At 60.3% G+C, this 26,494-nt stretch overlaps 1 protein-coding gene across 2 annotated transcripts; it reads left to right on the top strand.

Annotated features, from left to right (window-relative positions):
• Window positions 1–12,737: 12,737 nt before the first annotated feature.
• On the top strand, window positions 12,738–26,260 carry OTP (orthopedia homeobox). 2 transcript variants are annotated; one of them, XM_070056862.1, is made up of 4 exons: window positions 12,738–12,885; window positions 12,974–13,030; window positions 20,642–21,051; window positions 25,684–26,260. In XM_070056862.1, the coding sequence occupies exons 3-4, from the start codon at window positions 20,644–20,646 to the stop codon at window positions 26,212–26,214; spliced, it is 939 nt and encodes a 312-aa protein (XP_069912963.1). In that variant the 5' UTR covers window positions 12,738–12,885; window positions 12,974–13,030; window positions 20,642–20,643; the 3' UTR covers window positions 26,215–26,260. The 2 variants fall into 2 exon arrangements, with proteins under 2 accessions (XP_069912963.1, XP_051693556.1); XM_051837596.2 differs by lacking the exons at window positions 12,738–12,885; window positions 12,974–13,030 and adding an exon at window positions 19,183–19,395.
• Window positions 26,261–26,494: the final 234 nt, after the last annotated feature.

Below are 26,494 nucleotides of genomic sequence, written 5' to 3'. Positions count from 1 at the left end.
TCCCGTTGCAGCCCCACTGAGAGCCGGCAGCTGTGGGCCACCCCTGTCCTGGGAGATGCCCTCCGGCTCGCCGCATGTCGAGCTGTCTGCCTCCCGCGTCTCGTGCTCCCTGTTTTGTTCTTTGTGGAACGCCACTTCTCAGGTACTGGACCGTGTGTCCTGTCTGACAGGACGGCCCCGTCCCCCCTGGAGACGAAGGCTGGCGTGGAGCAGCCCCCATCTGTGACACCCTCCGTGCCAGTTCCATCCCGGCTGCTCCACTTCCGATCCAGCTCCCTGCTGATGTGCCTTTGGAGGTGGTGGGCGATGGCCCAAGTGCACCCACCTGGGAGACCCAGATGGAGTTCCAGGTTCCTGGCTTCGGCCTTGCCCGACCCCGGCCACAGTGTCCATTTGGGGAGTGAACCAGCAGGTGGAAGATCTCTCTCTCTCTCTCTCTCTCTTTCTCTCTCTCTCTCTCTCTCGCCCTCCCTCTCCCTCTGTCTATAACTCTGCCTTTCACATAAATAAGTCTCAAAAAAAAAAAAAAAAGACTTGAAGTGAGGATTATCCAAACTGTGTGTGATTTTTTTTTTTTTTGACAGGTAGAGTTAGAGAGAGACAGAGAGAAAGGTCTTCCTTCCATTGGTTCACCCCTCAAATGGCCACTACGCCCAGCACATCTCGCTGATCCAAAGGCAGGAGCCAGGTGCTTCTCCTGGTCTCCCATGCGGGTGCAGGGTCCAAGCACTTGGGCCATCCTCCACTGCACTCCCGGGCCACAGCAGAGAGCTGGACTGGAAGAGGGGCAACCAGGACAGAATCCAGCACCCCGACTGGGACTAGAACCCGGTGTGCCGGCGCTGTAGGCGGAGGATTAGCCTAGTGAGCCACGGTGCCAGCCGTGTGATTTAGTATGACACAAGGATTGGAAAAGTTCATGGAAAACAGAAATAAGTTCATTTTACTGCCAACAACAGTCCCTGCATACTTTTTCTTCCTAGTACATGCTTCCAAGAACTCTGAGCTGTCCTCATATTTTATTAGTAGTTTTAAACGGATGTGTTCCAGTGACAGCACCCTGCATGTATCAGGTCAGGTGCAATGGAGGAGTCAGGCGGCTGTTCCTGTCCGGCCTGGCCTGTGTGATGCGGCCGCCAGGAGAAATGAATTACAGGTGCAGCCCGCAGAGTGGCCCTCGCCACACTTCTCTGTTCTGCTTTCCATCCGTATTGCTCTGTTTTCTGAAAAATGTTATTAATTCCACCTTTCTTTTTTTTTAAGATTTATTTTATTTGAAAGGCACGGAGAGAGGTCCTCCATCCACTGGTCCACTCCCCAGGTGGCCACACCGGACGGAGCTGCGCCAATCCACGGCCAGGAGCCAGGAGCTTCCTCTAGGTCTCCCACGCAGGTGCAGGGGCCCAAGGACTTGGGCCATCTTCCACTGCCTTCCCAGGCCACAGCAGAGAGCTGGACTGGAAGCAGAGCTGGCGGGACTCGAACCGGCGCCCACATGGGATGCTGGCACTGCAGGTGGGGGCTTTACAGCACCTGCCCCTCCACCTCTTATAAAACAAACAGCTATTCCTATACTTGTGTACTGACTGACTGATGTATCTTTATCTGAAAGGCAGAGAAACTGCGAGAGAGGCAGACAGAGCTTCTGTCTGCTGCTCCACTCCCCAAATGCCCGCAACAGCTAAGGCTGGGCCAGGCTGATGCCAGGAGCCCCACACTCAGTCGAGCCATCCCACCAGGGTGCCGGGGCCGGCCTTCCGCCATCGCTGCTGCCCCCCAGACTGCACATTCACAGGAAGCGGAGTGGGAAGCAGGACCGGACACAACCGGGCGCCGCGCTGCGGGACGTGGGTGTCCCCGGCCGTGTCAGGCGCCGCGCTGCGGGACGTGGGTGTCCCCGGCCGTGTCAGCCGCCGTGCGCACAGCCCGTCCAGTCCGCCCACTGCGCTGTGCGTTTCCAGTGTCGGGAGCTGAGCTGATCTCCCCCGCCGTCCCGACACTGCGTTCCGTCCTCGGCTTCCCCCTTCTCCGGGCTCCGACTCGTCTTTCACCTTGGAGGCTGTGCCCCCGTGCCCACTGCTTCTCTGCTCTCCACATTTGCCCCCTGTGAAGAAAGAGAGGAAGGGGAGAGGGAGCGGGAGGGAGGGAGGAGCAAAGAGGCCCCAGCTAGACTCGCCGAGGCACTGCGTGCCTGGCTGCCCCCAGCCCAGCCCAGAGTCCCCTCCCCACCGCTCTGAGAGGCCACCCGCGCAGCTGCCCCAGCGACAGACTGAGGAGTGAGCAGGCTCTCTCCCTCTCCCTCTCTCTCTCTCTCTCTCTCACTCACTTTTCTTTCTGTCAGAGAAGGACACTGGGCCGGGGCCTTGCATTTGGGGGTTGGGAGGGAGACCGGGCGCCAGGCGTCCACTTCTGTCACTGCTCCAAGCACCTGCTCCTCTTGGGCTCTCTGGGACGTCCCCAATCCAGATCCTGGGGCTCAGTTTCCCCAGGGAACATTTGCGGGCAGAGCTGGGGTAGTCCTGCCAGCCGACGGGGGGCTCAGGATAGGAGGGGTGGCCCCCTGCAGACTCCGGTGTCCGCGCTTAGCTGTATCCGCCCCTGGACGGCGCATCTGCGGCTGCTCCTTCCACTGTGTGTGGCCGGCTGCTGCTCGCGCCCTGTCCTGGTGGGCCTTGGCATCACGTCGAGTGCAACGACGGTGTCTTTAGTGGGCTGTTGGCCTGGTAGCCCAGGGCCTCATCTGCGACTGGAAACCCCGGCTCTGCCCTGGGCGCCAGTTTCTCTCTGCTTTCTGAAGGCCTCCCGCGTGGAGGGCACAGCAGAGAACTGTCACTCGAGGCCACAATCGGCAGCTTTGCGTGCCGTGGGCTCCCTGGCGCCTTGAGTGGTCACTTTGCCTCTCTGGGTCACAGGAGGAGACCAGAGTCCTGTCTGGAGATGCTTCCCCAGGCTCCGTTCGGCTTGAACGCCCCAGGGATCGTGGGCCCAGGTCGTGGTCAGCTTGGGCGTTTATCCCTGAATGGCATCATCCGTACCATCCAACCGTGCACGCCTGGCCAAGACCTTCTGCAAAAGGAAGCTTTTCTAAGCCATCCAGAGAGGCAGTGACCACTTAGAACCCACGACCAGCAAATGGCCAAGGGCAGTGCTGAAGACAGAACAGGAACGAGACCCCAGGCCTCTGCCCCGGGTCTGGCTGTGTGCGACGGGAGGCGGAAACAGGGCAGGGGAACGCTCTGGGGGTTCTTTTACAACGCTGGTTTCATTCAGGTGTGGTGCTCCGACAGAGCTGGAGACCCGTGGCGCCCTGTGGTCCCACACACAGGGCCGGGCCATGGCGGAGCACCGGGCGTGGGCGGGAGGCAGGAGCAGCGAGGGGTAAGCCTGGGCCGGAGCCTCGGCTGTGCCCGCCCGGGGAAGGAGCAGGCCAGCGGGGCCTGCCGCTGAGCAGGCTTGGGACTGGAGAGCTGGGCTAATGGACAGCTCTGGGCTCTGGGGGCCTTAGTTGTCCAGAAGGCTACTGTCCCTTGGAGTGTAAAAGCTGGACACGAGGCTGTTCCCCGCCAGCACTCTGGTTAGGTCCCTCATGGCAGGCACGCTGCCCGGAAGGGGAGGCGCATGGCCTCCGGCATATGGCCAGCCCTGGGAGGGGCAGCTGTGCTCCAGTCAGCCAAGCCCCGGAGGCCAGAGAGTCGAGAACACAGACAGTAAGAACATGAAGTGAATCCAGGATTTGGCAAACCACGGCTGAGCTAGAGCTGGAGTCACAGAAAAGCAGGCGGGAGGCAGGAGCGGGGCGGCTCTGGGTGGGGCGGGAGTCGGCAGAAATGCCCGGAGGCCAGGAACACAGGCGAGCACACTCAGCGCCCCGCGGGTGGGCACGGAGCGTGGGCCCGGCCGAGGGTGCTGCTCCAGCAGGTGCGGGGCAGACAGGTGCCCCACTGCGGAAGCCGCCAGGATCCAGGCTCCGTGTCCCCTCCCACGCCCCCAGGCTTGGGCCCTGACAAATTGGATGAATACTTACTGTGCTTTTACAGCATTCGGTCACTGGTGCTGGGATCGAGGAGGGGCGTGGGAGGGCCTGGCACTGTGGTGCCGCTTCGGACACCTGCACCCTGAACCAGAGCACCCGTTGAGTCCTGGCTGCCCCACTTCTGGTCCAGCTTCCTGCTGAGGCAGGCGATGAGGATGAGGGCTCGGGGGCCTGGGTCCCTGCCAGCCCTGTGGGAGACCCGGTGGCGTTCTGGTCTCCGGGGCTTCTGCCTGGCACACACTGGCTGGTAGGGCCATTTAGGCAGTGACCCAATGGATGGGAGGTTTCTCTCTGCGTGTGTCACTCTGCCTTTCAAATACATAAATGAATACATTTTAAAAGGAAGAATGAGGAGCACCCAGTCAAGTCCTCTCAGGCACAGATGCAGGCGTGGGAAGTGCTACGGCTTCCGGCTCCGGCAGGCAGCCTTGGAGGGAGCTGATGCCTGCGGGAAGTGAGGGGCTGCCCATGGCATCGAGCTCTCGGCAGTGGGCCGGGCCTGCACCTCTCACACTTCCCTGCAGGCTGTGTGTGATAGACAGAGACTGAACAGTGCCCAGCCCTGTGGGGAGGGGGGCAGGCCGGCTCATGGGAGCATAGCCCTTGGCCCAGGTGTGACTGGCTAGATTCACGGGAGCCCCAGGTCGGGGTGCTGCGGGTGTGCCCACAGGGGAATCCGGCCTCTGAGCCAGAGGCGGGGGCGGGGGAGAGGACTCTTCCCCGGGGAGACGGGGAGACGTCTAGTCCCTCTGTGGTTCGCAGTGAGCCGTCCTGATTTTTCCCAGGCCTACATTAGATCAGCAGGTGCGTCTTGCACTGTGGGACAGCACTGGCAGGAGGATGTGGCACAGGGTGAGGCTGGGATTTTCAGGCTCAGTGCAAGATTAGACGAGGGCAAGAGCTGTGAAGTGTCTCTGCGACGTTCACCGACGGCGACGCCGTGTGCTCCCACGGTCACCGCTCTGCCGGCATGCGGCGCAGTGCTTAATGATGAAGTTAATGGAAATCACAGACTAGCTGGCAGAAGCAAAATAAAGCCACATCTGGAAACAGCTGCACTGGCAATTAAATGGCGTTTAACGTGACTAATAAACGGGTGGGCGCTCCTCCCCCGGCTTCAGGGGCGCAGAATCCAGGCTTGTGAGCTGCTCCATTGTCATAGCCGCTGGGGGGCTAGAAGTCATTCTGATATTTATAAAGAGAGCCCCCAGTGCGCCGCAGACGGGGATTTAAGTCAGAAAAAAAAATGAGCAAGAGCTGTGCAGCTGGAATTTTGAGAACTGGCGTGCATTTTACAGGATTTTTCCCCTGAGCGTTAACTGTTCCGTGTTTCAGTTCAATGAAAAAGGCCTCTTGCTTCCCATACCAATCGAGTGACCTCCCGCCTCGTGGTAATCAGTGGTAAACTCCAGTATGCAAGCTGAAAGACCACCTAATTAAAAAGTGCAATTAATTTACATAGCTCACTCAGAACGGCTAGATGGGCCGGCGCGCGGAGATAATGTGAGCGCGTTAGCTGCTTTCATTGGCTTCCCTCCCTGCCATTCCTCAGGTCCTGACATTTCCATGGGAATGAGTTTGTCAACGTGGGAAGGGCTTGGAGGGGATGGTTTTAGCGAATCGCTGCAAAATGTTGAAAGCTCTGCAATTATTTTTATCAATTACCCAAGAATAAGACAACAGAAACCATGGCCTTCTCGTCCTGGTGGTGCCAAGTGGCCTAATGGTGTTAGTGAAGATGCGCTAAGTGCCTGTTGAGTGCCGGCTGCCACTCACAACCCGCAGCTGTGTGGAAATGGTGACAGCACCGGTCACAGGAGACGCCCCAGAGGGCTGACGTCTCGCCCACTCCGTCCCCTCGCCCCGCGCCCAGGGCACCAGCGGCTTCGGCCTCGGAGCTCAGCCACGCCCAGAGAGTGCTGGGATGGGAGAGAGGAGGGTTCTCACTTCCTCCCTTCCGTGGTGCAGAAACACAGCCCACTGTGCCTCTCGGTCCTGTGTGCCCCGCCGCACCGGGGAACCCTGGGAGAAAGCTCGCCTGTCACTGGAGGTGGCATCGGGCAGAGTCCCATAGGCAGGCCTGGGACAGAGCCGCCCGCCCAGGGCTCGCTGATGCGGGGAGTCTGGGGGCTCGCTGATGCGGGGAGTCTGGGGGTTCCCTGGCCTTGAGAGAAAGCAGCACCCTGCAGCCACACCGGCTCACACACCACACTGCGCACGGCCTGGGGACCGCAGCCACGGCACTGTCCACAGAGGGACAGCTGGGGCAGCTCCTGCCATTTCTGCTCACTTCCGCCCATAGCTGAGGCCTCACGGGGTCCCTGCTCCCCCCGAGTAAGGCCCTCACGGGGTCCCTGCCCCCCCCCCCAGAGTGAGGCCCTCACTGGGTCCCTGCTCCCACCCCGAGTGAGGCCCTCACGGGGTCTCTGCCCCCCCACCGAGTGAGGCCCTCATGGGGTCCCTGCTCCCCACCCCGAGTGAGGGCCTCACGGGGTCCCTGCTCCCCCCTGAGTGAGGCCCTCATGGGGTCCCTGCCCCCCCCCGAGTGAGGCCCTCATGGGGTCCCTGCTCCCCCCGCCGAGTGAGGGCCTCATGGGGTCCCTGCTCCCCCCCCCGAATGAGGCCCTCACGGGGTCCCTGCTCCCCCCGATGAGTGAGGCCCTCACAGTGTCCCTGCTCCCCCCCATGAGTGAGGCCCTCATGGGGTCCCTGCTTCCCCCCATGAGTGAGGCCCTCACGGGGTCCCTGCTCCCCCACTGAGTGAAGCCCTCACGGGGTCCCTGTCACACCCCCTAGGGTGAGGCCCTCACGGGGTCCCTGCTCCCCCCCCCAAGTGAGGCCCTCACGGGGTCCCTGTCACACCCCCTAGGGTTAGGCCCCTCATGGGGACACTGCTCCCCCCCCAAGTGACCCTCACGGGGTCCCTGTCACACCCCCTAGGGTGAGGCCCCTCATGGCGACACAGCTGGCATGCACTAGAGGGCCAAGCCTCCTCAGGTCGGCACAGGTGGCCCCGAGGGCTCCTCTCTGAGATGCTGACCTCACAGGGGTGTCAGGGCCTCCACGTCACAGTGCAGCACCTACGCGCGGGGAGGGCTCGCCCCCGCCGAAAGCCAGGCCTCCACAGCGCGGTCGGCACAGCGGCTGGGGTGTGACGGCTCACACACGCCACAGAACGTGGCCGCCTCGTGGAGTCGCTGCTGTGTCACCGGGAGACGAGAGCCTCCCCAGGGGTCACTGCTGGCGTCCCCTCAGAGTGGGGGCCTCCGGACGCAGCTGAGTGCCGGCTCCCACCTGAGGATGAGGGTCCCCTCACGGGTGACTTCGCAGGCAGGAAGTGAGCGGTGTGCGCCGCAGGGGAAATCTCACAGAGTTGCTTTAGACGTTAAAACACACGGCAGTGGCCGGCGCCGAGCTCACTAGGCTCATCCTCCGCCTGCGGCGCCGGCACACCGGGTTCTAGTCCAGGTCAGGGTGCCGGATTCTGTCCCGGTTGCCCCTCTTCCAGGCCAGCTCTCTGCTGTGACCCGGGAGTGCAGTGGAGGATGGCCCAAGTGCTTGGGCCCTGCACCCCATGGGAGACCAGGAGAAGCACCTGGCTCCTGCCTTCGGATCAGCGCGGTGCACCGGCCGCGGTGGCCATTGGAGGGTGAACCAACGGCAAAGGAAGACCTTTCTCTCTGTCTCTCTCACTAACTCTGCCTGTCCAAAAAAAAAAACAAAACAAAACAAAAAAAAAACAAAACAAAAAAACAAAAAAAAACCCACGGCAAGACAGCCAGTCCCCAGTCCCACCCCTGTTGTTTCCAGCCTGGGCAAGAAGTCACACACTGTGCGTGGGCCCTTGAAAATACCCACAGAAAAATAGAATTCAGTGATAACTCTATCTTGGTGTAGAATAATAGGAATCAGTGCATACTTGTTCTTCAAGAGTTCAGGAAAAATGCACACTGGTAAAAAGAACTATGCACTTGTATAATTTTGCACCATTTCTATGAATTTTTGAAGTCATTTTGTACATCTGTATATTCAAATAATTAAATCATTGTAAATTATACATTATAAATTATTACATGAAATGTGTCCCATCTTCTTACTTTAGCAAGTACATCTTCATAATGCCCAGGAAGTTCAAGGTCAGGCTTCTATTTTTGGCCTGCCACCCATGCTCTGGGTTTGCTCTGCCCTTCCTCCCACCAGCCGTGTCCAGCACGGCAAGGGCCTCTCAGGTGCACAGTCACCCTCGGCCAGCGGCCCAGGCCCCACTGTGTCTCAGCACCGCCAGCTGCCCTCTGGCCTGACAGAGCAGCGCGGTCCCTTGGGCCCCTAGGGTCCTGGGGGCAGAGCAGGCTCTGGGGGCTGCAGTGGGGGGTGGTCCAGGGCAGAGGCTGTTTCCCACCCGGGTAGGGGGCACTGCAGGTATTTCCTAGAGGCCAAATGTTAAATGGAGCAGGGAGCCTGGAGCAGGGCTTGACGGTGCCCTGGGACTGAGCTGGGAGAGGAAGGGCTGACGCTGAGCGGGGACTTTCCCCGTCCCTGTGTTCTCTGCTTGTTCTTTCCCTGTCCCGGTACCGTCGGTAAAGGCCCTGTGTAGTCGCGGAGGTGACCAGGGGCCAGCGCGCACGTCCAAGGGTGTAGCAGAGCTGCGTACCCCAGGAGCTGGAGTGAAGGAACCCACAGAAGAGCGCAGCACGCGTGGCCCCGCAGTGTCCTGCAGCCTCTTTCACGTGCTACCCTGGACGCTCTGAGCAAGCAAAGGGCCCCTCGGGGCCCCCCGACTGCTCCTGGCCCCTTCCCTGTCCCCCGTTACTTGGGACGTGCCGACCGCCACAGCCTTCTGGGGGTGGGGTGTGAGCACGGACCACACTTTCCCAGCAGGAGGAACACTCCCTTTCTGCTGGCTGGAGCTGGCCTGATGGGGACACCCAGTGGCCCACGGCGGGCAGCCCGGGGCCGGAGCCAGACAGAGGCGCCAGGTCCCCGAGGCTTCCTGTACCCACACTGCAATGGGACACAGAGATCAGCTTCTGCTGGCGCCGCGGCTCACTAGGCTAATCCTCCGCCTTGCGGTGCCGGCACCCCGGGTTCTAGTCTCGGTTGGGGTGCCGGATTCTGTTCCGGTTGCTCCTCTTCCAGGCCAGCTTTCTGCTGTGGCCAGGGAGTGCAGTGGAGGATGGCCCAAGTGCTTGGGCCCTGCACCCCATGGGAGACCAGGAGAAGCACCTGGCTCCTGCCTTCGGATTGGCGCGGTACACTGGCCACGGCGGCCATTGGAGGGTGAACCAACGGCAAAGGAAGACCTTTCTCTCTGTCTCTCTCTCTCTCACTGTCCACTCTGCCTGTCAAAAGATAAATAAATAAATAAATAAATAAACAAACAAAATAAATAAACAAATAAATAAATAAAATAAATAAATAAAGAGATCAGCTTCCGTGAGGCTGGGTTTTGCTGTTGGTTTCTTTTAGCCACGGCGAAGACTGTAGCTTGTCCCCCAGGCCATTTCTGCCGTCCGTGGCCTTCCTGGACGGTGTAGACCAAGCACGTGGCCCCGCGGCACTTGTCCTCTGTGCTGAAACCCTCCAAGTCTGAGTCTGGCCTTGAGGAGAATCACTCTGCGTTTCCTAAAACTCAACAACCCCAAGTTTGCTATGCTCAGTTACATGCCGTTGCGCGCTGCTGTCTTAGGCTCAGAACCCACAAATGTGGACTGAATCAAATCCCCCTGACCTTCACAAGGCATTTTCTCTGCAGAGACGGCGTCCGGGGTTTAGAGGGCATAGCCCGCGGGGGGTTGGGACCTGGAGAGACACTCTTGTAGGGGACGCTGGTGGCCCTGTGTCCTGACTCCTCTCAGCCGGCCTTCACTCCCCAGGGCCCGAGGCCAGGGTGTTACCCCACAGCCCTGAAAATCACTTTCCATTGCTTGCTTCACCTTTGCTTCTCCTTTTCCTGGCCAACTATGAAAGCCTGACCCACTGTAGCCTCAGGCTGTATCCTCAGGCTGTATCCTCAGGCTGTAGAGCCTCAGGCTGTGTCCTCAGGCTGTGCCCTCAGGCTGTATCTTCAGACTGTATCCTCAGGCTGTATCCTCAGGCTGTGTCCTCAGGCTGTATCCTCAGGCTGTATCCTCAGGCTGTGTCCTCAGGCTGTATCCTCAGGCTGTAGAGCCTCAGACTGTATCCTCAGGCTGTATCCTCAGGCTGTACCCTCAGGCTGTGTCCTCAGGCTGTGTCCTCAGGCTGTATCCTCAGGCTGTATCCTCAGGCTGTATCCTCAGGCTGCATCCTCAGGCTGTATCCTCAGGCTGTGTCCTCAGGCTGTGTCCTCAGGCTGTATCCTCAGGCTGTGTCCTCAGGCTGTATCCTCAGGCTGTATCTTCAGGCTGTATCCTCAGGCTGTGTCCTCAGGCTGTATCCTCAGGCTGCATCCTCAGGCTGCATCCTCAGGCTGTATCCTCAGGCTATAGCCTCAGGCTGTAGCTTCAGGCTGTGTCCTCAGGCTGTATCCTCAGGCTGTACCCTCAGGCTATAGCCTCAGGCTGTAGCTTCAGGCTGTAGCCTCAGGCTGTAGCCTCAGGCTGTACCCTCAGGCTGTATCCTCAGGCTGCATCCTCAGGCTGTAGAGCCTCAGACTGTATCCTCAGGCTGTAGAGCCTCGGGCTGTACCCTCAGGCTGTACCCTCAGGCTGTATCCTCAGGCTGTATCCTCAGACTGTAGCCTCAGGCTGTAGCCTCAGGCTGTAGAGCCTCGGGCTGTACCCTCAGGCTGTACCCTCAGGCTGTAGCCTCAGGCTGTGTCCTCAGACTGTAGCCTCAGGCTGTACCCTCAGGCTGTACCCTCAGGCTGTGTCCTCAGGCTGTACCCTCAGGCTGTGTCCTCGGGCTGTACCCTCAGGCTGTACCCTCAGGCTGTATCCTCAGGCTGTATCCTCAGACTGTATCCTCAGACTGTAGCCTCAGGCTGTAGAGCCTCGGGCTGTACCCTCAGGCTGTAGCCTCAGGCTGTGTCCTCAGACTGTAGCCTCAGGCTGTACCCTCAGGCTGTACCCTCAGGCTGTGTCCTCAGGCTGTACCCTCAGGCTGTGTCCTCAGGCTGTACCCTCAGGCTGTACCCTCAGGCTGTATCCTCAGGCTGTACCCTCAGGCTGTATCCTCAGGCTGCAGCCTGCACTTGGCCCAGTGCCAAGGTGATAAATGAATGAATGAATGAATGAGTGGCCAGCGGATGAACAGACGAGCCCCCCCCCATGTCTGACTCCTGGCCCCTCCCACACACCATATCTGGAAGCAAATCCAGGCTTCCTTGCCGCCCTCTTCTGCTCCGAGAAACCAACATCCCTGCCTGGATGTTACGCTCCCACTGTCTGCCCCCACTCCCCCAGCACACGCCAGTCTTCCAGTGCAGACACTGGGGAGAGAGGGGCTGGGCAGGCCCTGTGAGGGCCGTGTGGAACCAGGAGGGCTACAGTTCTCTCTCTGTGCAGGTAGGTACAGCGCACTGGAGGAGGACGCAGCAGAGGCCTTTGAAGAAGTGACACCTACTCTTATCTCCTTCGCAGGTTCCCAGAGCACAGAGGTGACAGCAGGAGCTGGAGCAGCCATCTTGGGCCACCAGAGGGAAGAGAGAACCACAATAAAGGAGCCGGGGCCCCCAGCCCTTCAGAGCGGCCCCACCAGCCGCGGGTGCTTTTGCGTGCCTGCTCCGTGGGGACAGTCTGTTTCCAGGCACTGCAACTTGGGATCTGCCAGGGAGAACTAGTCCCGACCTCAGCTGCCCCATGGGAGACACTGGCAGGGGAGACCACACAGGGGAGCCTTGGGCCTCGCCCCTGGTGACCTGGGGACCTCTGGAAAGCCCTCAGGGAGGGGCCAGTGCTGGCCCAGAGCCGAGCAGCCCAGCAGCCGCTGCAGTGGAATGCCTTTGGGAGTGAATGAGAGAATTAGCCTAAGCTCTGGATTTGGGGCTTTGATGGGCTTAAGACAGACTTTTAATCACCCTGCACTCCCTGTGGTCCCTGTGAATTTTAATGGCCCTGGCCTGCACACACACACACACACACAGCCCCCAGCAGGCGTCCCGACACCTGCCTCATGGCCTTGGGTCATGAGCCCTTTCCACCGGTTGTCTCAGTTGCACGAGGGGAATTCTTTCTGCTTCTCCATGCGGCTCTTCTGAGATACAGACAGACCGATGGAGGCTCAAAACAGGGGCCTTGGCCGCGCTGAGGGGCCCGGACCCCTACAGTGGTTTGCAAGTACACAGGTTTAATAGGAGCAGGTCCATGTTCCCCAGAGTCTCACAGAGGCGTGGCCCCTCCCCCACCCCGACGGTTCTGGAAACGCTGCAGGAGGTGCCATCTGGGGTGGGGGAGGGTGAGAGGCCTCAGTGGCTGAGGTGGGAGAGAGCGCACCCTCCAGCCTCCTCCGGCTTGCTGCGGCGCTGGGCCCACCGGGTCAGCGCGTGGACCCAGGCAACCTGCCTCCCTCGCGCCCTCTTGACTGCCAGTATCCAAGCTGGTTAACCAGTCGTTTCCAGGTGGGAAGGAGATACCCCCGAGGCCGGCAGGGGCTCAGACCGTGCTCGGTACCACCGCGCGCCTCTGCCTCCCACAGGGTGCGAATGGCTGCCGCCGCGGGCCGCAGGGCTGGGCCGCAGGGCTGGGCCAGGGACACCGCAGGGCTGGGCCGCAGGGCTGGGCCGCAGGGCTGGGCCAGGGACACCGCAGGCGCTGACTGAGCAAGGGGCTTCGGCGAGGCCGGGATCGGGCCTCCTCCTCCGGCTGCCCGCGCTCTGCCTCAGTGCGGCCGCCGACGCCGGCCTTGTGCGGGCCAGGAGTTCGTAAGCCCGAAAGGTCAGAGAAACCCATTCGAGACGCCTCTGGAATATTTGAGACCTTTAAAAAAAAAAAAAGGTGTTAAAACAGAGTTGTTGTTTTCCAGCGCTTCAGTAAAGGTCGGAGAGTGACTGGAGAGGAGGCGAGCCCAGGACCCGGCCGGGTAGGTAGCCTGCCCTGAGCGCCCCCCGCGCCGCCCCGCCCGAGCGCCCACCCGCGCCGCCGTGCGCCCCGCGGCTGCCCCGCAGCGCCGCCCTCCGCCCCGGCCCCGGGAAGCCCCCGGCGCACACGCGGCTGCGCCCGCGCGCTGGGCCCTGAGGCCGCCGCCGCCTCGCCTTGCGCGCCCGGCCCGGCCCGGGGGCCGGCGCTGCGGGCGCTGCGGGCGCTGCGGGCCGGGCCGGGCCGGGCCGGCGGGCTGCGGGGAGCGGGGCCGCGGCGCCGCACCAGCCACCAAGCCTCATTACCACCCCTTAATGAGACCCCTTTACTCCGTGACGTGCAACCGCTCCATCTCATTAAGGAAATCGCTCTTCAATGCTGATTATTTTATTTGCAGCCATAATTATATTTCTTTCGGCTAAATCACGGTTTAATCGAGCCCACATGGAGGGCAGCAGCACTAATTACGGCGGGGGATGCGGCGGCGGCGGGCGCGGCCGCGGGCCGGGGCGGGGAGGGGCGCGCGCGGGCGCGGGCGGGGGCCCAGGCTCGCACAACAACTTATTACTTCTAATTCCCCAACTGTCACCAAATCACCTGCACGAAACAAGAATCTAATTTGCTAAGCTGGCGTGACTGCAGATGGAAGATCGATCTCCGCCGCCGATTTCTCTAATTGAGCGAATATAGACGCCCGGGATAGCGCCCGGGCCGCGCCGAGAGCGGGGAGCCGGCGGGGAGGGGAAAGCAGGGGACAGGGGACAGGAGGGGGGCAGGAGGGGGGAGAGGAAGGGACAGGACAGGGACAGGAGGAAGGACAGGGCACAGGAGTGGGGAGAGGAAGGGATAGGAGAGGGGGAGGAGGAAGGACAGGGCACAGGAGGGGGGAGAGGAAGGGATAGGAGAGGGGGAGGAGGAGAAGAGGGGGAAGGAAGGGACAGGAGAGGGGACAGGAGAGGGACAGGAGGGAAGAGAGAGGGAGGGCGGGAACAGGAAGGGACAGGATGGGGGAGGAGGGAGAGAGGAGAGGAGAGAGGAAGGGACAGGAGGAGGTACAGGAAGAGGAGGGGACAGGAGAGGCGAGGAGGGGACAGAGGAGGAGAGGAGAGGGGAGAGGAAGGGACAGGAGGGGGAGGGGGAGAGGAGGGAGGGCGGGAACAGGAGGGGACAGGAGAGGGAGAGGAAGGGACAGGAGGGAGGACAGGGACAGGAGGGGACAGGAGAGGCGAGGAGGGGACAGAGGAGGAGAAGAGAGGGGAGAGAAGGAGAGGGGAGAGGAATGAGGGGGAAGGGAAGGAGGACAGGGGAGAAGCAAGGGACAGGCGGGAGAGGGGAGGTGGGAGGGGGGACCCTCGAAGAGCCAGAGGTGGGGGAGAAGCTGCAGGAGGGCGGCAGGCAGAGGTGACAAAAGGCCAGGACTCTGCAGTACCCTGGCGCCCACGCCCCCCCCACCTCGCGTGGGGCCCGGGGTGGCCCAGCCTGGGAGGGAAGGGGCGGGCGGGGCGCGGGCCTGCGGCTGAGGAACGCCTCACAGAATTACATTTGTTTTTCTTGTGATTTTATTAAAAGTCACTCCTCATCTCCAGAATGCGTGAAAATATCTACTTTCCACTCAGATACACCGCATTAACTTGTTGGAGGCGAATTTGTTTGTTTGTCTATTTTATTTATTTGCTAGATAAGATTGATGCAGTCTTATTAGCGCTCTATCTAGTTATAGAAAGAGATAAGGATGAGATGTTTCTCTTTTTATTCCAATTACTAGCCTTGTCACCTAACTGAATAACTGATATATGATTATTTATCCCGAGTAAATAGAAATCAGAAAAGCAACGAACTTGGCACACGGAAACAAACTCCCTGCGTCACCGATTGCGTCCCACGTGGCTAGGTGGGGCCCCTGGCCGTCGGGGCCGCGGCCGCGGGTGTCCGGCGGCGGTGGAGGAGGTGGGCGGAGCCGCGCCCCTGCCCCGGGAGTCACGCCGGGTGTGGGCTGCGCTTGGATTGCAAGGGGAAACGCCGCGTCCGGGCCGGACTCAGCCTTCGGGGCGGCCGGCGGCGGGCGGGCGCGCACTGCCCGCACCGGCTCCCGCGCAGGTGCACGCGCCGTGCGCACGCAGCCCCGCTCCCGCGCCTTAAAACCCACAAAAGCCTGGCGTGCGGGTCCTTGGCGTTTGGCTCCCAGGCTGCGGAGCCTGGGTCCCAGTAGGCAGTGTCTGGGAGCGGCCTGGAGACCGCCGCGCGCTGGGCCCTGGCCCGCGCAGCCCGGAGCGGACAGCGTCGCTGGGCGCCAGAGCCCGGCTTCAGGCGAGCCAAAGGTGGGGGGGCGCTCAGCCGAAACCAATGTGGCTGCCGTCCCCTCCCTGGGAACCACAGCAGGGTTCCGTGCCGTCGCTTCCTCCCACGCAGCGGCCTTCAGGTCGGCTCCCCGCGCGAGCCTCCAGCCCCCGGGTGCGGCCGTCCCCGGCGTCCCGGGCCTGACCTCGGCTGCCCTCACGCCCGCGCTCGGCCCTTTGTGCGGGGCCGAGGCGGCCCGGGCAGGACCGCGCTGGGCGCGCCGCGTGGGCTGCTGCGTTTCCTGCGAAAGTAAACAGGCGCGTGCGAGTCACTTGATTTGTTTTCTGTAAGCAAATAATACCCAAAAGCAAGGCTGCAATTTACCACGAATTAAAATTGATTCTTTTCATCAGGCAAGAAAATAGGAAAGCGCGCGATCGTTAATTATCGAGGGAGGCTCTCTCGGTACCGCGCGGCGTTCAGTCGCGGGGGTGGCACCGCGGTCCCCAAACGACCCGCGGAGGCCCGAGGTTCCTGCTGGCGGAGACCCCGCTCGGGCCGCAGCGCCGGACGCAGCTCCTGCGCGGAGCCGGCGCCCGGTTTCCTGTCCTCCATCCCGGCCTCTGCTGAGACTTGGCCCCGAGGTCAGGGGACGGGAGACAGAGGAAAGGCGAGTGAGGGGCCCGAGCGGGATGGACCCGCCTCGGAGCCCCCACCCCCATCCCACCCCCCGGCCCGCGTCCCCGCACCGCGCGCGGGAGCCGGCGTTGCGGTTTCGGTGCGTGTAATTTACATAATCGCTCATCAAGATTTGGATTTTTAAAACCTGCGGGTCGCGGGAAGGCGGTCTGTCCCCGCGCGGCGCGGGCCCGGCCCCAGCGCGCTCGCTCGGTGCGCTTCGTTCCAAAGGAAAGGGGGAAGGAGCGGGAAGAGATGACTTCCCTGCGCATCGCCCCTTGGCAGGCTCCTGCACGAAATTCAATCTCTATTTTTTATGAGAAGTAAACTGTCTAAATAAATTTTATTAGGGGCAACCAATATATTTTCTGGTCGTTCCCTTTGTTCCACTTCTACGTGTGTGTAACAATCTAAAACCTATTTATTGAGGAAAAATCACTGAATCCGTCATAGAAAATCCTTTTACTTTGCCTCGAAGTGATTTCTGAAGACATTCTTGTCATTGCGAAGATTTGGGGCCGTCGCGCCCCGGCCTCGCCTTGTTAGGGACTTGGGCGGCCGCGATCATGTGGGAAATGCCTTAAATTATCGGCAGCGCCGGGCCTGACCGGCACTTCCCCGGCCGCCCCCGGAACGGGGCCGAGGCGGCGCCGCCCGCGCCGCCGCGCAGCCCCAGAGCCCGGCCCGCGGGCGGCGCGCCCGGCCCCGCCGCGCCCCCGCGTCCCCCGGCGCCCCTCCCACGCACATTTCCCTCTCTCTTTTCCTGCTCCCTTTCCCTGCGCTCGGAGACGCCCGGGCCCCGAAGTCTGGGAAGCAATGATTTAGTTTGTTTATACTGCTATAAAAATCAAGACCAATAGAAAAGTCATAAAACGAAGCGGGCCATCAATCACGCCGCGACGTCGCTCCTCGGCGGCCCTAACAGAGATGGATAATCCGCGGTTGCGTCCCATTGTTATGCCTCTGATGTGTCTCCGCATTAACTATTACACATTTATTTATCGACCTGAAACGTACAACAAAGCAGGATCTGCGGGCGCGCGCGGCAGGGCGCGGCTGTCGGGGCGGCTGCGGGCCGCGGGCCGGGCTGGCGGGCACGCACGCGGACCGCGGCCTCCCCTCGCCACAGGCCCCGTGGCAGCGCGGCCCGCCGGGCCTGCCCAGCGCGGGGTGCGGGAGGCCCCCGGGTTTCCTCCTGGGCCCCTTCTCCCCACCGCCGCCCCGCGTCCGCCTGTGGGTGCCTGTGCCCGCCCCGGACGAGGGCAGCCGGTGCGCCCTCCGCTTCCACATTAGGGGTTTGGGGAGTTTGGGGAAGCTGCGGTTGAGCGGACTCGGGTTGCTGGCGGTCTCGGAATTCTCCGAGGCCAAGCCTTTCCCACAGGGACCTGAGCGTTCGCCAAACGCCCCCGCAGCTCCCGGGCGCCCCGCAGCCGCCAGCGCTCCGCCAAGCCCGGATCCGCCGCACAGGCCGCAACGGCAGCAGCTGCGGCGGCCGCAGAAGCCCGGCCAGGCCCGGAGCTTGCGGGAGGCGGCCTGTGCAGCTGGCGCGGAGCCGTGTGCTGACGCCCTGCGCCCACACGTGTGTGTGCACGCGCGCGCGCACGTGTGTGTGCCCGGTGGGAGGGGGCGAAAACTGCCCCAGAGTCGCCCCGCCGCCTCCTTTGTCTCGGTGCGCGGTCCCTGTCTCTCTGACACACACAGGCACGCACACACTCGCGCGCGCGCGCGCACACACACACACACACACACACACGAGTCCCCCCGCATCTGCTCTCAGGCAGCGTTTCCAGTGTTTTGTGTAAGTCAATTGGACGGCGAACAAAAAAAGCCATTTGCTCGGTATTATTTAAAACAGACTTCCGAGGGCCACCCTTTTGTGGAAGCTTTATTTGCACTAAATGAATAATCTTAATTGCATCACTCTCGAATTAAAAATCAATGTTAATCAAGTTGGGACTAGTAAATATCGCTTTTCATTGTGCCTGGGTAGAGGGCATTTTTCTTGTGCTGCAAATAAAAGTCCAAGTCAAATAACTTTAAAAGGGCATTATGCTTTGCTACAAACACAATTGAAACGGATTGTTTAGGAGCACATCAGAAATGGCACAGAATTTTGCACTTAATTTCCTGAGTTATCATTTACAATAAGAACCCCTGGGCCTGACAGCCAAGTCTAAACAGTAGTAAATTAGTACAAATTTATACTGATTTTACTCTAATAATCGTAATAAAAGCTTATAGATTTGGCACTAATTACATAAATGCCTAATGATCTTGAAAATTACTCTGGTTAGAAATATATTACTAATCTAAACTTTGTTGTTGGCTGGCTCTGAGAAATCAGAACATTAGAAATGGTTCGCTTCACTTGTGCAAAGCACTCTAAATTGTTCAAGTAGTTTAACATATTCAAAAGGAAAATACAGAGCATTTAACTTTATTTACAGCCTTAAGTGCAGTTGGGAGCCGAGCTGAACTTAGAAACTTTGTCTAAATGAGTAGCAGGTTATGGGGGCCCGGAAGCGAGCGAGGGGCGCGCAGAGGAGCCCGCGGGAAGGGTGCAGAGCGCGAAAGGCCACGGCGTGCGCCGGGCCCACCCGGTCGCGGGCTCCTCGGTGAGCGCTGGGTCCGCCGGGGTAGGGGCTCGGCAGGCCCCGCTGCCCAGCCGGGGTGCCCGCCCCGGGCGCAGGCCTGCTGAGCGGCCGCGAAGTCTAGGCAGGGGCTGGAGGTGCCGGCGCGCCCTCGCGGTGCCCTGGGCTGGGCACAGCAGGCCGGTGGCGCCCAGAGCGCGCGGGCGGGGGCGACTCTCTGGTCACGAGGGGATGGTGCCCTGCTCTGGTCCCTGCCCTGCCTCGGCCCTGGGGAGACCCAGCTCGGAGCCACCGAGAGGGCGCGCCCTGGGCGAAGGCAGGGCCGGGCACGAGAAAGCAGACTCGCCTGGAGAAACTCGCCCGCAAGGACAGCTAACCCGGGCCGGGAGCCGAAGCCCGGGGCTGGGTCGAGGCGGCCGTCGCCGCCGGAGCGGCTGCCCGGGGCTGGAGCCGCCAGGGCTGCGGCCGCCGCCTCCTCCGGGCGGGCGCGGGCGGGCGGGCGGGCGGAGCGGGGGAAGCTCCGGGCGCTGACATTTGCAGCCTGCCCTCCTGATTGGTCCCCTCGCCGAGCTGCTCACGGGTTCATTCAACTGTTAAGCACCTCCCCGTCTCTCTAAAGGACATTATAATGCAAGAAGCCCCCTTTTTAACCACAAACCGAATTTTCTTTCATTTAGGTGATCTATATATATCTATATCGTATAGCTTATAGCTTATATCTATTTTAAATAACTTAAAGCCGCTAAAATTTGGGGGGGAACAGCTTTCGCCCTGGAGCGGTGCACGATGCTGTCTCATGCCGACCTCCTGGACGCCAGGCTAGGTGAGTGCGCCCCTCGCCCGGACAGCCAGGAGAAGCCGGGGCAGGAAATTGTCAATTTGTTCCTTATTTTACCTTAATGCGCCCTAAATGGACTAATTTCTTTAAAAGTAATTGTGCTGCATTAAAGTTTAATTTGATTTAACATCGTCTTTTTTTCTAAAAAAAAAAAAAATCTATGGAATATGTAGATCCAAAAAAGGAGTTGGGGAATGTTGTTACTTTTTGTTTTTCTTATTTTTCGTCTTCCCCCTCCCCTTTATTTATTTATTTATTTATTTTTTTGAAACGCGATCTGCCGCGGGGTGATTTGTTTGGAAGTTTTCCTTTTTCTCTCCTGTTTGCTTGGATTTGGGATTTCTTTCTCTTCGCCCCTCTCTTTCTCCTTTCTCACCACCTCTCTCCCTCCCTCCTCCTCCTCTTCCTCCACCGAGTGTGGCTCATTTTGTTTGAAAAAGAAAATCCGGCGCGAAGGTGAAGTCGCGGCGCGGCCGGGCGCACCTGCGGAGCGCGGCGGCCGAGGACCGCGGGCTCGCGGCACGGGCTCCCCGCCTTCTGCGAGGGCCTCGCGCCGCCCGAGGCTGGGAGGGACGCGCCCTTGATCTCAGCGGAAAGAGAAGTTGAATTCTCTGAAGTCTGATTCCCTGTTGCGTGTGCAGGGCTCCCGCGAGTCTTCTCCCTGCGGTCTGGGGCGCCGGGCTCCGCTCTCTGCCGTGGCAGTCTTCAGTGATGGATGGGACTCCATTTCCCAAACAGTTTCTCTGATTTGAGGGGGAGGCGGAGCGGAATTGGGTTGATTTCGGGGGTGGGAGGCCCTGAGCCTCATTCGTCTTGCGAGCGCGGGAGGGCCTCGGCCTCGGTGGAGCCCCCAGGTTGCCTAAGCGCAGGTGGGGCCGCGGCCGAGGAACCCCGGTTTCTTGCTTTCCGCCCCGCCTGGGCCCGAGCACCGCTTTCGACGCCTGGGGCACCGGGGACGCCGGCTTGAAAGGAACTTGGGGGCGGATTTTCCGGCCGGGCCGGAGAGTGTCTGGTTATGGGGAGTGAGGGAGGGCGGGGACGGGCTGCGGGCTGCGGGCCGGGGACCAGGGCCGCGCGCGGGTCGTTCCCGCCTGGCTGTCCCGGTCCTGCGGTCGCCGGCGCAGCACCCAGGGCGAGCGCGGACGCGGAGGGGGCCGAGGCCCGTGCTGAGGGTTCGGCTCGGCCCCGCACGGCCAGGAAAGCGGTGACCGCGATCCCCTTGTCTCCGCAGGTATGAAAGATGCCGCCGAGCTGCTGGGCCACCGGGAGGCAGTGAAGTGTAGGCTTGGCGTGGGGGGCTCCGACCCCGGGGGCCACCCTGGGGACCTGGCGCCCAGCTCCGACCCTGTCGAGGGAGCCACTCTGCTGCCCGGGGAAGACATCACCACAGTGGGCTCTGCCCCGGCCTCGCTGGCGGTGAGCGCCAAAGACCCGGACAAGCAGCCGGGGCCCCAGGGCGGCCCGAACCCCAGCCAAGCCGGCCAGCAGCAGGGCCAGCAGAAGCAGAAGCGACACCGGACGCGTTTCACCCCCGCGCAGCTCAACGAGCTGGAGAGGAGCTTCGCCAAGACGCACTATCCCGACATCTTCATGCGCGAGGAGCTGGCGCTGCGTATCGGGCTGACCGAGTCCCGAGTGCAGGTGTGCGGGCCGGGCGCGGGGCGCGAGGGCCGGGCGGGGGACCGGGACGCTCCTCGCCCTCCGGCCCCTGGCCTGCGCGGGTCCAGTTAGCTCCTTCTCTGCCCAGAAGCCTACCCGAGCCGCCACCCCGCGGTGCAGGCAGCGAGGCCCGCCTCCCCGCCGCCAGCGTGGTCGCAGGGCTGCGGGCTGTACCGGGGTCCCCGGGAGGCCGCGACCGGCGCTCCCCGATCTCAATCCGCGTGGTTGACAAGTATTTCCTTTACCCTAATGACTTCGTGTTCGCGTCTGGATAAATGGGAATGCGGTAATTATACAGAAACCACGAAAACGGGGAAGATAAGGCGCCTTACAAAAGAGAGCCACAGCCACACCCGGGTTTTCTGGCGCGGCTTGATTCTTTGCGCCCACCCTGGCCATCCCCAAGGCGCAGCAGCAGAGGCCGCCGAGAGCCCCTCAGCCTGCCAGGGTGTTTCCCCCCATTATTATTTTTTTTTTATTAAATAAAGGTTTCCCTAAAGAAACGGGGGTGGGCGGCGGGTCCAGGCTTTCTGTGGCAGAGCTCGGTACGAAGCCGGGGCGCCCAGGGCGAGAGGGTGCCGGTGCACACGGAATCGCCGCCAGCGCTGGCCGCTGGCCGCCCACCCTCCGCGTTGTGAAGTGCGTGTAACCCAGAAACCCAACCAGTCACTTTGCTGAAGATGGGGAGTGAGACAGCGCTGACCGCTCTGTGCGCAGGTGCCTGGAGGCGACCTTCGCGCTGCGGTCTGGAGCTGTCCAGGGTGCTGAACCCTCCCTCGGCGTCCTGGAGCGCAGCCCTCCGTCCCGGCTCCCCGCGTCCCCGACGCCCGGGTTGAGCCTGCGTTGTCGGTTTCCGTAAACTGACTTCGGAGGTCTCAGCTTCACTTCGCGCTCGGTCTAAGGCTGTTCACAGTCCTGGCGTTGAGCTCTTCTGTCGCCATTCTGCGCGTTAGTGACAGTCTAAACCAAATAAACAGCGCGTGCTCCTGTCCCGGTAGTAAATGAATGCCATCGGAGACGTGAAATGGTCAAACTAATAAAATAATACTCAGGGTATAACATAATGGTTGACATTTTTATCCAGGGTAAGCCTGGGTGGTTTTGTCAGAAAGGCCTGAGCCACAGACCAGTGAAATTACAAACCAAAGAGCGCTGGTCGCTCTGTGCGGAAACAGATATAAAATATACGTAGTGCTGTATGTCTAGCATGTGTATTGTATTTACAGATAATTTAGCATTTTAACCCCTCACCTCTATGTAAACCTAAAGTTGGGTTCAATCTTGTGCAGAATATGTAATTTCGATAGTAAGCTAACGATAATACCTGCTTTAGGCTCAGTCTTGTAGATCCAAAATTCACACGCTGGCTTTCCGGCCCTCACGAGAAATGCGGTCTATTACTTTTTGTTTTAAGGAGTAAAATACTGTGTCTTACCCTAGACATATTGGTAATTAGTTTAAATTAAAATAGAACTTAGGAATCACAAATAAAACGTAATTGGACAACTGCTTTTATGAAAAAAGAAAACGAGGTCTATTAAACTTTATTAGGTCTTCCAAAGGTTAATGACAGTGATTCTTTTAATAGAAAAAGTTGTAAATGAAATAAAATATAAACCATGTAATAGAAATAGTTATTTTCAAAAAGTACACAAGAGAATGTGCAAGAAGAAGGAGACAAAGTACTTTAATTGTTCTAGCATAATGTTCTACCAGAGATAATAGCTTGAGGCTGCTGAGAGAAACAATTTAATAGAATAGTAATTTCAATATTTTTTAAAATAATGTTTCATAGTTTAAAAAGTAATCAGATCAACATAACCTTCTTAATTAACACTTCAAAATGATTAACATTATGTAATGGAATGCAAAAATAATCTATGGAAAATGTATTTACTTCACAATTCACTGTACCATTGCTCCTGGACCAAATTCAAATTAAATAGTAATTGGTTGATGTTCTTATATGATGAGTCCTTCATAGTACCCTTACAGTTAACAGATTGCCACACACTCTTTTCAGCGTGTGGGCCACTGCGCTGATTAAAAATTATCTAAACATGTAATTTACTGCAGTTACGTGTTTTCGAGAGGCTTCTGGATTCCAGGAGACCTCACCCAGGATCCTTGCGTTTGCCCTGTACCTGGACTCTATCGCGATTCCAAGTATTTATTAAAGCGCTCTACTCACAGGGAGGCCAATGCCATGTCTGGTAGCGCTCCCCTTTTCTGGCTAGTGTAATAAAACCATTCCTTTTATAGCATGCCATTATTAGAAACCAATTTCAGAATTATTTATAACCTGGAATGGCTTATTAAGCAGCAATGCGAGAATCATGCAAATTACGCGATCAAATGCAATATAATAAGCATAATCATTAGTCTCTAGCACGGATTAATTAACTTTCAATATTTTATTTACATAAAAACCAAATCAGTGAAATAACTTGTGCACAGTCAGGCTTGCCTTTCAATATTTTACACGAACAAAAATAATGTGCTGTAATTCCATTGACCGTGTCCCCCAGAATGGCCCTGTCACCTGCCACATCTTAATAGGGGGACAAGTGGAGAGTATTTTCTCGTTTTCTAATGGAATGAGAAATTGCATTTTCTTCCTCTCCCAGCACTATTAAAGTGTAATGAATTCGGCCCAGAGTTCACGGCTGGCTGATCGAAATGAACCTGGGATCCAGGCTTTAATACAGCGCCCCAGATTCCCTCCCAAATCTTCCCATTAATCATGTGCTGGATTCCAATGAGATCTTCATCACGCGCCGGCTTCCAGGGGGAAGAAAGTAATACTGGCCTCTTCCTCCCTCGCCCTGTGTTTGGGAGCCATTTACAGCAGGGGAATCAAACGGGCTATAGATTTTAAAACACATTTACAGTATGTCTCTATTACTGTAGCGGCAGACGCCGGGGTGGGGTTTGCGACCGCAGCCCTGCGCTAGGCTCTCCCGCGGCGTTCAGTCTTTCCGGACAAAGACTGCGTTTCAGACCCGGCGCAGAGTTCCACCGCAGCTGCGGTTAATGGTGTATTTCCCGGAGCGCCTTCTGGAGCCTCCCTTAGGTTCTGCCTGCATTTTAATTCGTTCTGCTCTAGTTTTCAAGTGGAAATATTCACATTTAAGAAACATATGCATCGGAGCTTGGAGCGGAGGTGCGCAGACCCCGTGCAGATCGCCTCTCCCTCAATCCCAGTAAGCCATGAAACATAAAAAAATGTGTAGCCATCATTTGACTACTAACCCTCAAACATAATTGAGCGCGATCCTGCGATTATTCCTGTAATATTTAGTTCCTCAACAGCTGTTCTTTTCCGCCGGTGCCTGAGCCTGCCTGGCGACCCCCGCCCCGCTCTGCCGGCGTCTCCTCGCTCCGCGCTGCACCCCAGCCCCTCCCTCCGAACGAGCGGGAGTCACCCCCACTCGCGGGAGTCGCAGGCCTCGGCTTTTCGTTTTTTAAAGATACTTTAGGGCGTGTGAGGTGGGAGGCTCCCTCCCGGCCACCCCGGCCAGGTGGGGGTTGCGGCTGCCCGGGACCGTCTTCCGTCCTGGGGGTGTTTCCGGCTAAGGCCGCTCGGGGCTCAACCCGGACGCCCGATCCCAGCCACCGCACTGGGGTGGGCACAGCGTGGGAACTGGGCTAGAAAGCCGGGGACGGTCCAGCGGGGGACGGCGGCATGGGACGGACCCAGAGTCGGGCGATCAGCCCAGGTTGCGGGGTGCGGCGTGCGCGCGCGCGGCTGAGCTTGGCCCACGCGGTGGCGGGCGTGGGAGTGGCTGCGCCGCTGGGAAGGGCCGGCGGCCGAGGGCCAGCGCGGGCCGGCGGACAGGCCTGGTGCTGCGGCTTTGCGCGGGTGCTATCCACCTGGCATGGCGAACCTGTTTGCTCACCCGGATGGCGGTCGAAGCGCGCGGGTCGCCAGATTCCGGCAGGAAACTGAGTCAGTTGCCCGCGCCGCGTGCCCCGACACGCGGCAAACCCGCAGCCGCCTGCACTCCGAGCCGCGAGCCGTGGGGGGAGGGGGGTGGGCGCCCGCTAGCTGTTTTTGAAGCGAACGGATTGAGGGAGGAGGCGATGCGGGGGTCTCACATCCCCGGACCAGCGAGAGAGAAGCAAGCAGGGGCTTTTCTCCCACGAGTGTGTTTTACCAAACGGGCCTATGGCTCGCAGCAAAGGAGAGTGTTTTCCGAGCAGTGCGAGTCTTCTGCACCTTTCCTTTGTATTGGTCAGAAATTTTGTTTTTCTTTTACAGATGGGGCGGCGATGGGAGGGGGCTGGAGGTCTTGCTGCCGGGGACCCTCAGGGCCTGCAGACTTGGGGGCCCGGGGCTCAGAGTCCAGCACCCGGCACGGTGCAGACAAAGGCTCTGCAGCGCGCTCCGCCAGGCCAGGGGCGCGCGCGGACTCGGGGCGGCCGCTTTCCCACCTCCGCACCCGTCGACGGTGGCGCGGGGCTCCTCCTTTGTCTCTGGGCCTCGAAGCCCACGGTGTCACCCACGGCCCCATGGCGCACGGGTTCGTCCTCGCTCGCGCGGGGTGGGTCAGCCCGGGCCGCCCGGCGCCCCGCTGACCGCGCCCCGTGTGTGTCCCGCCCCGCCCGCTGCAGGTCTGGTTCCAGAACCGGCGCGCCAAGTGGAAGAAGCGCAAGAAGACGACCAACGTGTTCCGCGCGCCCGGCACGCTGCTGCCCACGCCGGGCCTGCCGCAGTTCCCGTCGGCCGCCGCCGCCGCCGCGGCCGCCATGGGCGACAGCCTGTGCTCCTTCCACGCCAACGACACGCGCTGGGCGGCGGCCGCCATGCCGGGAGTGTCGCAGCTGCCGCTGCCGCCCGCGCTCGGCCGCCAGCAGGCCATGGCGCAGTCGCTGTCGCAGTGCAGCCTGGCGGCGGGGCCGCCGCCCAACTCCATGGGGCTGTCCAACAGCCTGGCGGGCTCCAACGGCGCGGGGCTGCAGTCGCACCTCTACCAGCCCGCCTTCCCCGGCATGGTGCCCGCCTCCCTCCCCGGCCCCAGCAACGTCTCGGGCTCGCCCCAGCTCTGCAGCTCCCCGGACAGCAGCGACGTGTGGCGGGGCACGAGCATCGCCTCCCTGCGCCGCAAGGCGCTCGAGCACACAGTCTCCATGAGCTTCACCTAAAGCACCTGCGCCCGGGCCCCCGCCCCCCCCGGAGCCCCTCGCCCGCCCCCGCCCCGCCCCGCCCCGCAGCCCCGCCCCGGCCGCGCCCGGCCCCTGCCCCGCCCGCGCCCGCGCCCGCGCCCGGCCCCGCCGCCTGCGATCCCGCCCGCCGCCGCCGCCGCCGCCGCCGCCGCCGCCGCCGCCCCGGCCCCACGCCGCACGCCCTGCCCGCGCCCTCCCGCCCTTGTCCTTCCCAGGGAGTCGACTCAGGACCTGAAAGCAGACGCCAGCGGGCCGCGCT

This window comes from Oryctolagus cuniculus, chromosome 14 (assembly GCF_964237555.1).
Source record: "Oryctolagus cuniculus chromosome 14, mOryCun1.1, whole genome shotgun sequence".
Lineage (NCBI taxonomy): Eukaryota > Metazoa > Chordata > Mammalia > Lagomorpha > Leporidae > Oryctolagus > Oryctolagus cuniculus.
This window is presented reverse-complemented; position numbering and strand designations above follow the sequence as displayed.

What these genes read in the sequence shown, in the direction of transcription:
- OTP (XM_051837596.2), top strand. Translation starts at nt 19,359, where the DNA reads ATGCTGTCTCATGCCGACCTCCTGGACGCCAGGCTAG. An exon ending in CCTCCTGGACGCCAGGCTAG is followed by an intron (nt 19,396 to 20,641) that starts GTGAGTGCGCCC and finishes TTGTCTCCGCAG; the next exon opens with GTATGAAAGATGCCGCCGAG. An exon ending in TGACCGAGTCCCGAGTGCAG is followed by an intron (nt 21,052 to 25,683) that starts GTGTGCGGGCCG and finishes CGCCCGCTGCAG; the next exon opens with GTCTGGTTCCAGAACCGGCG.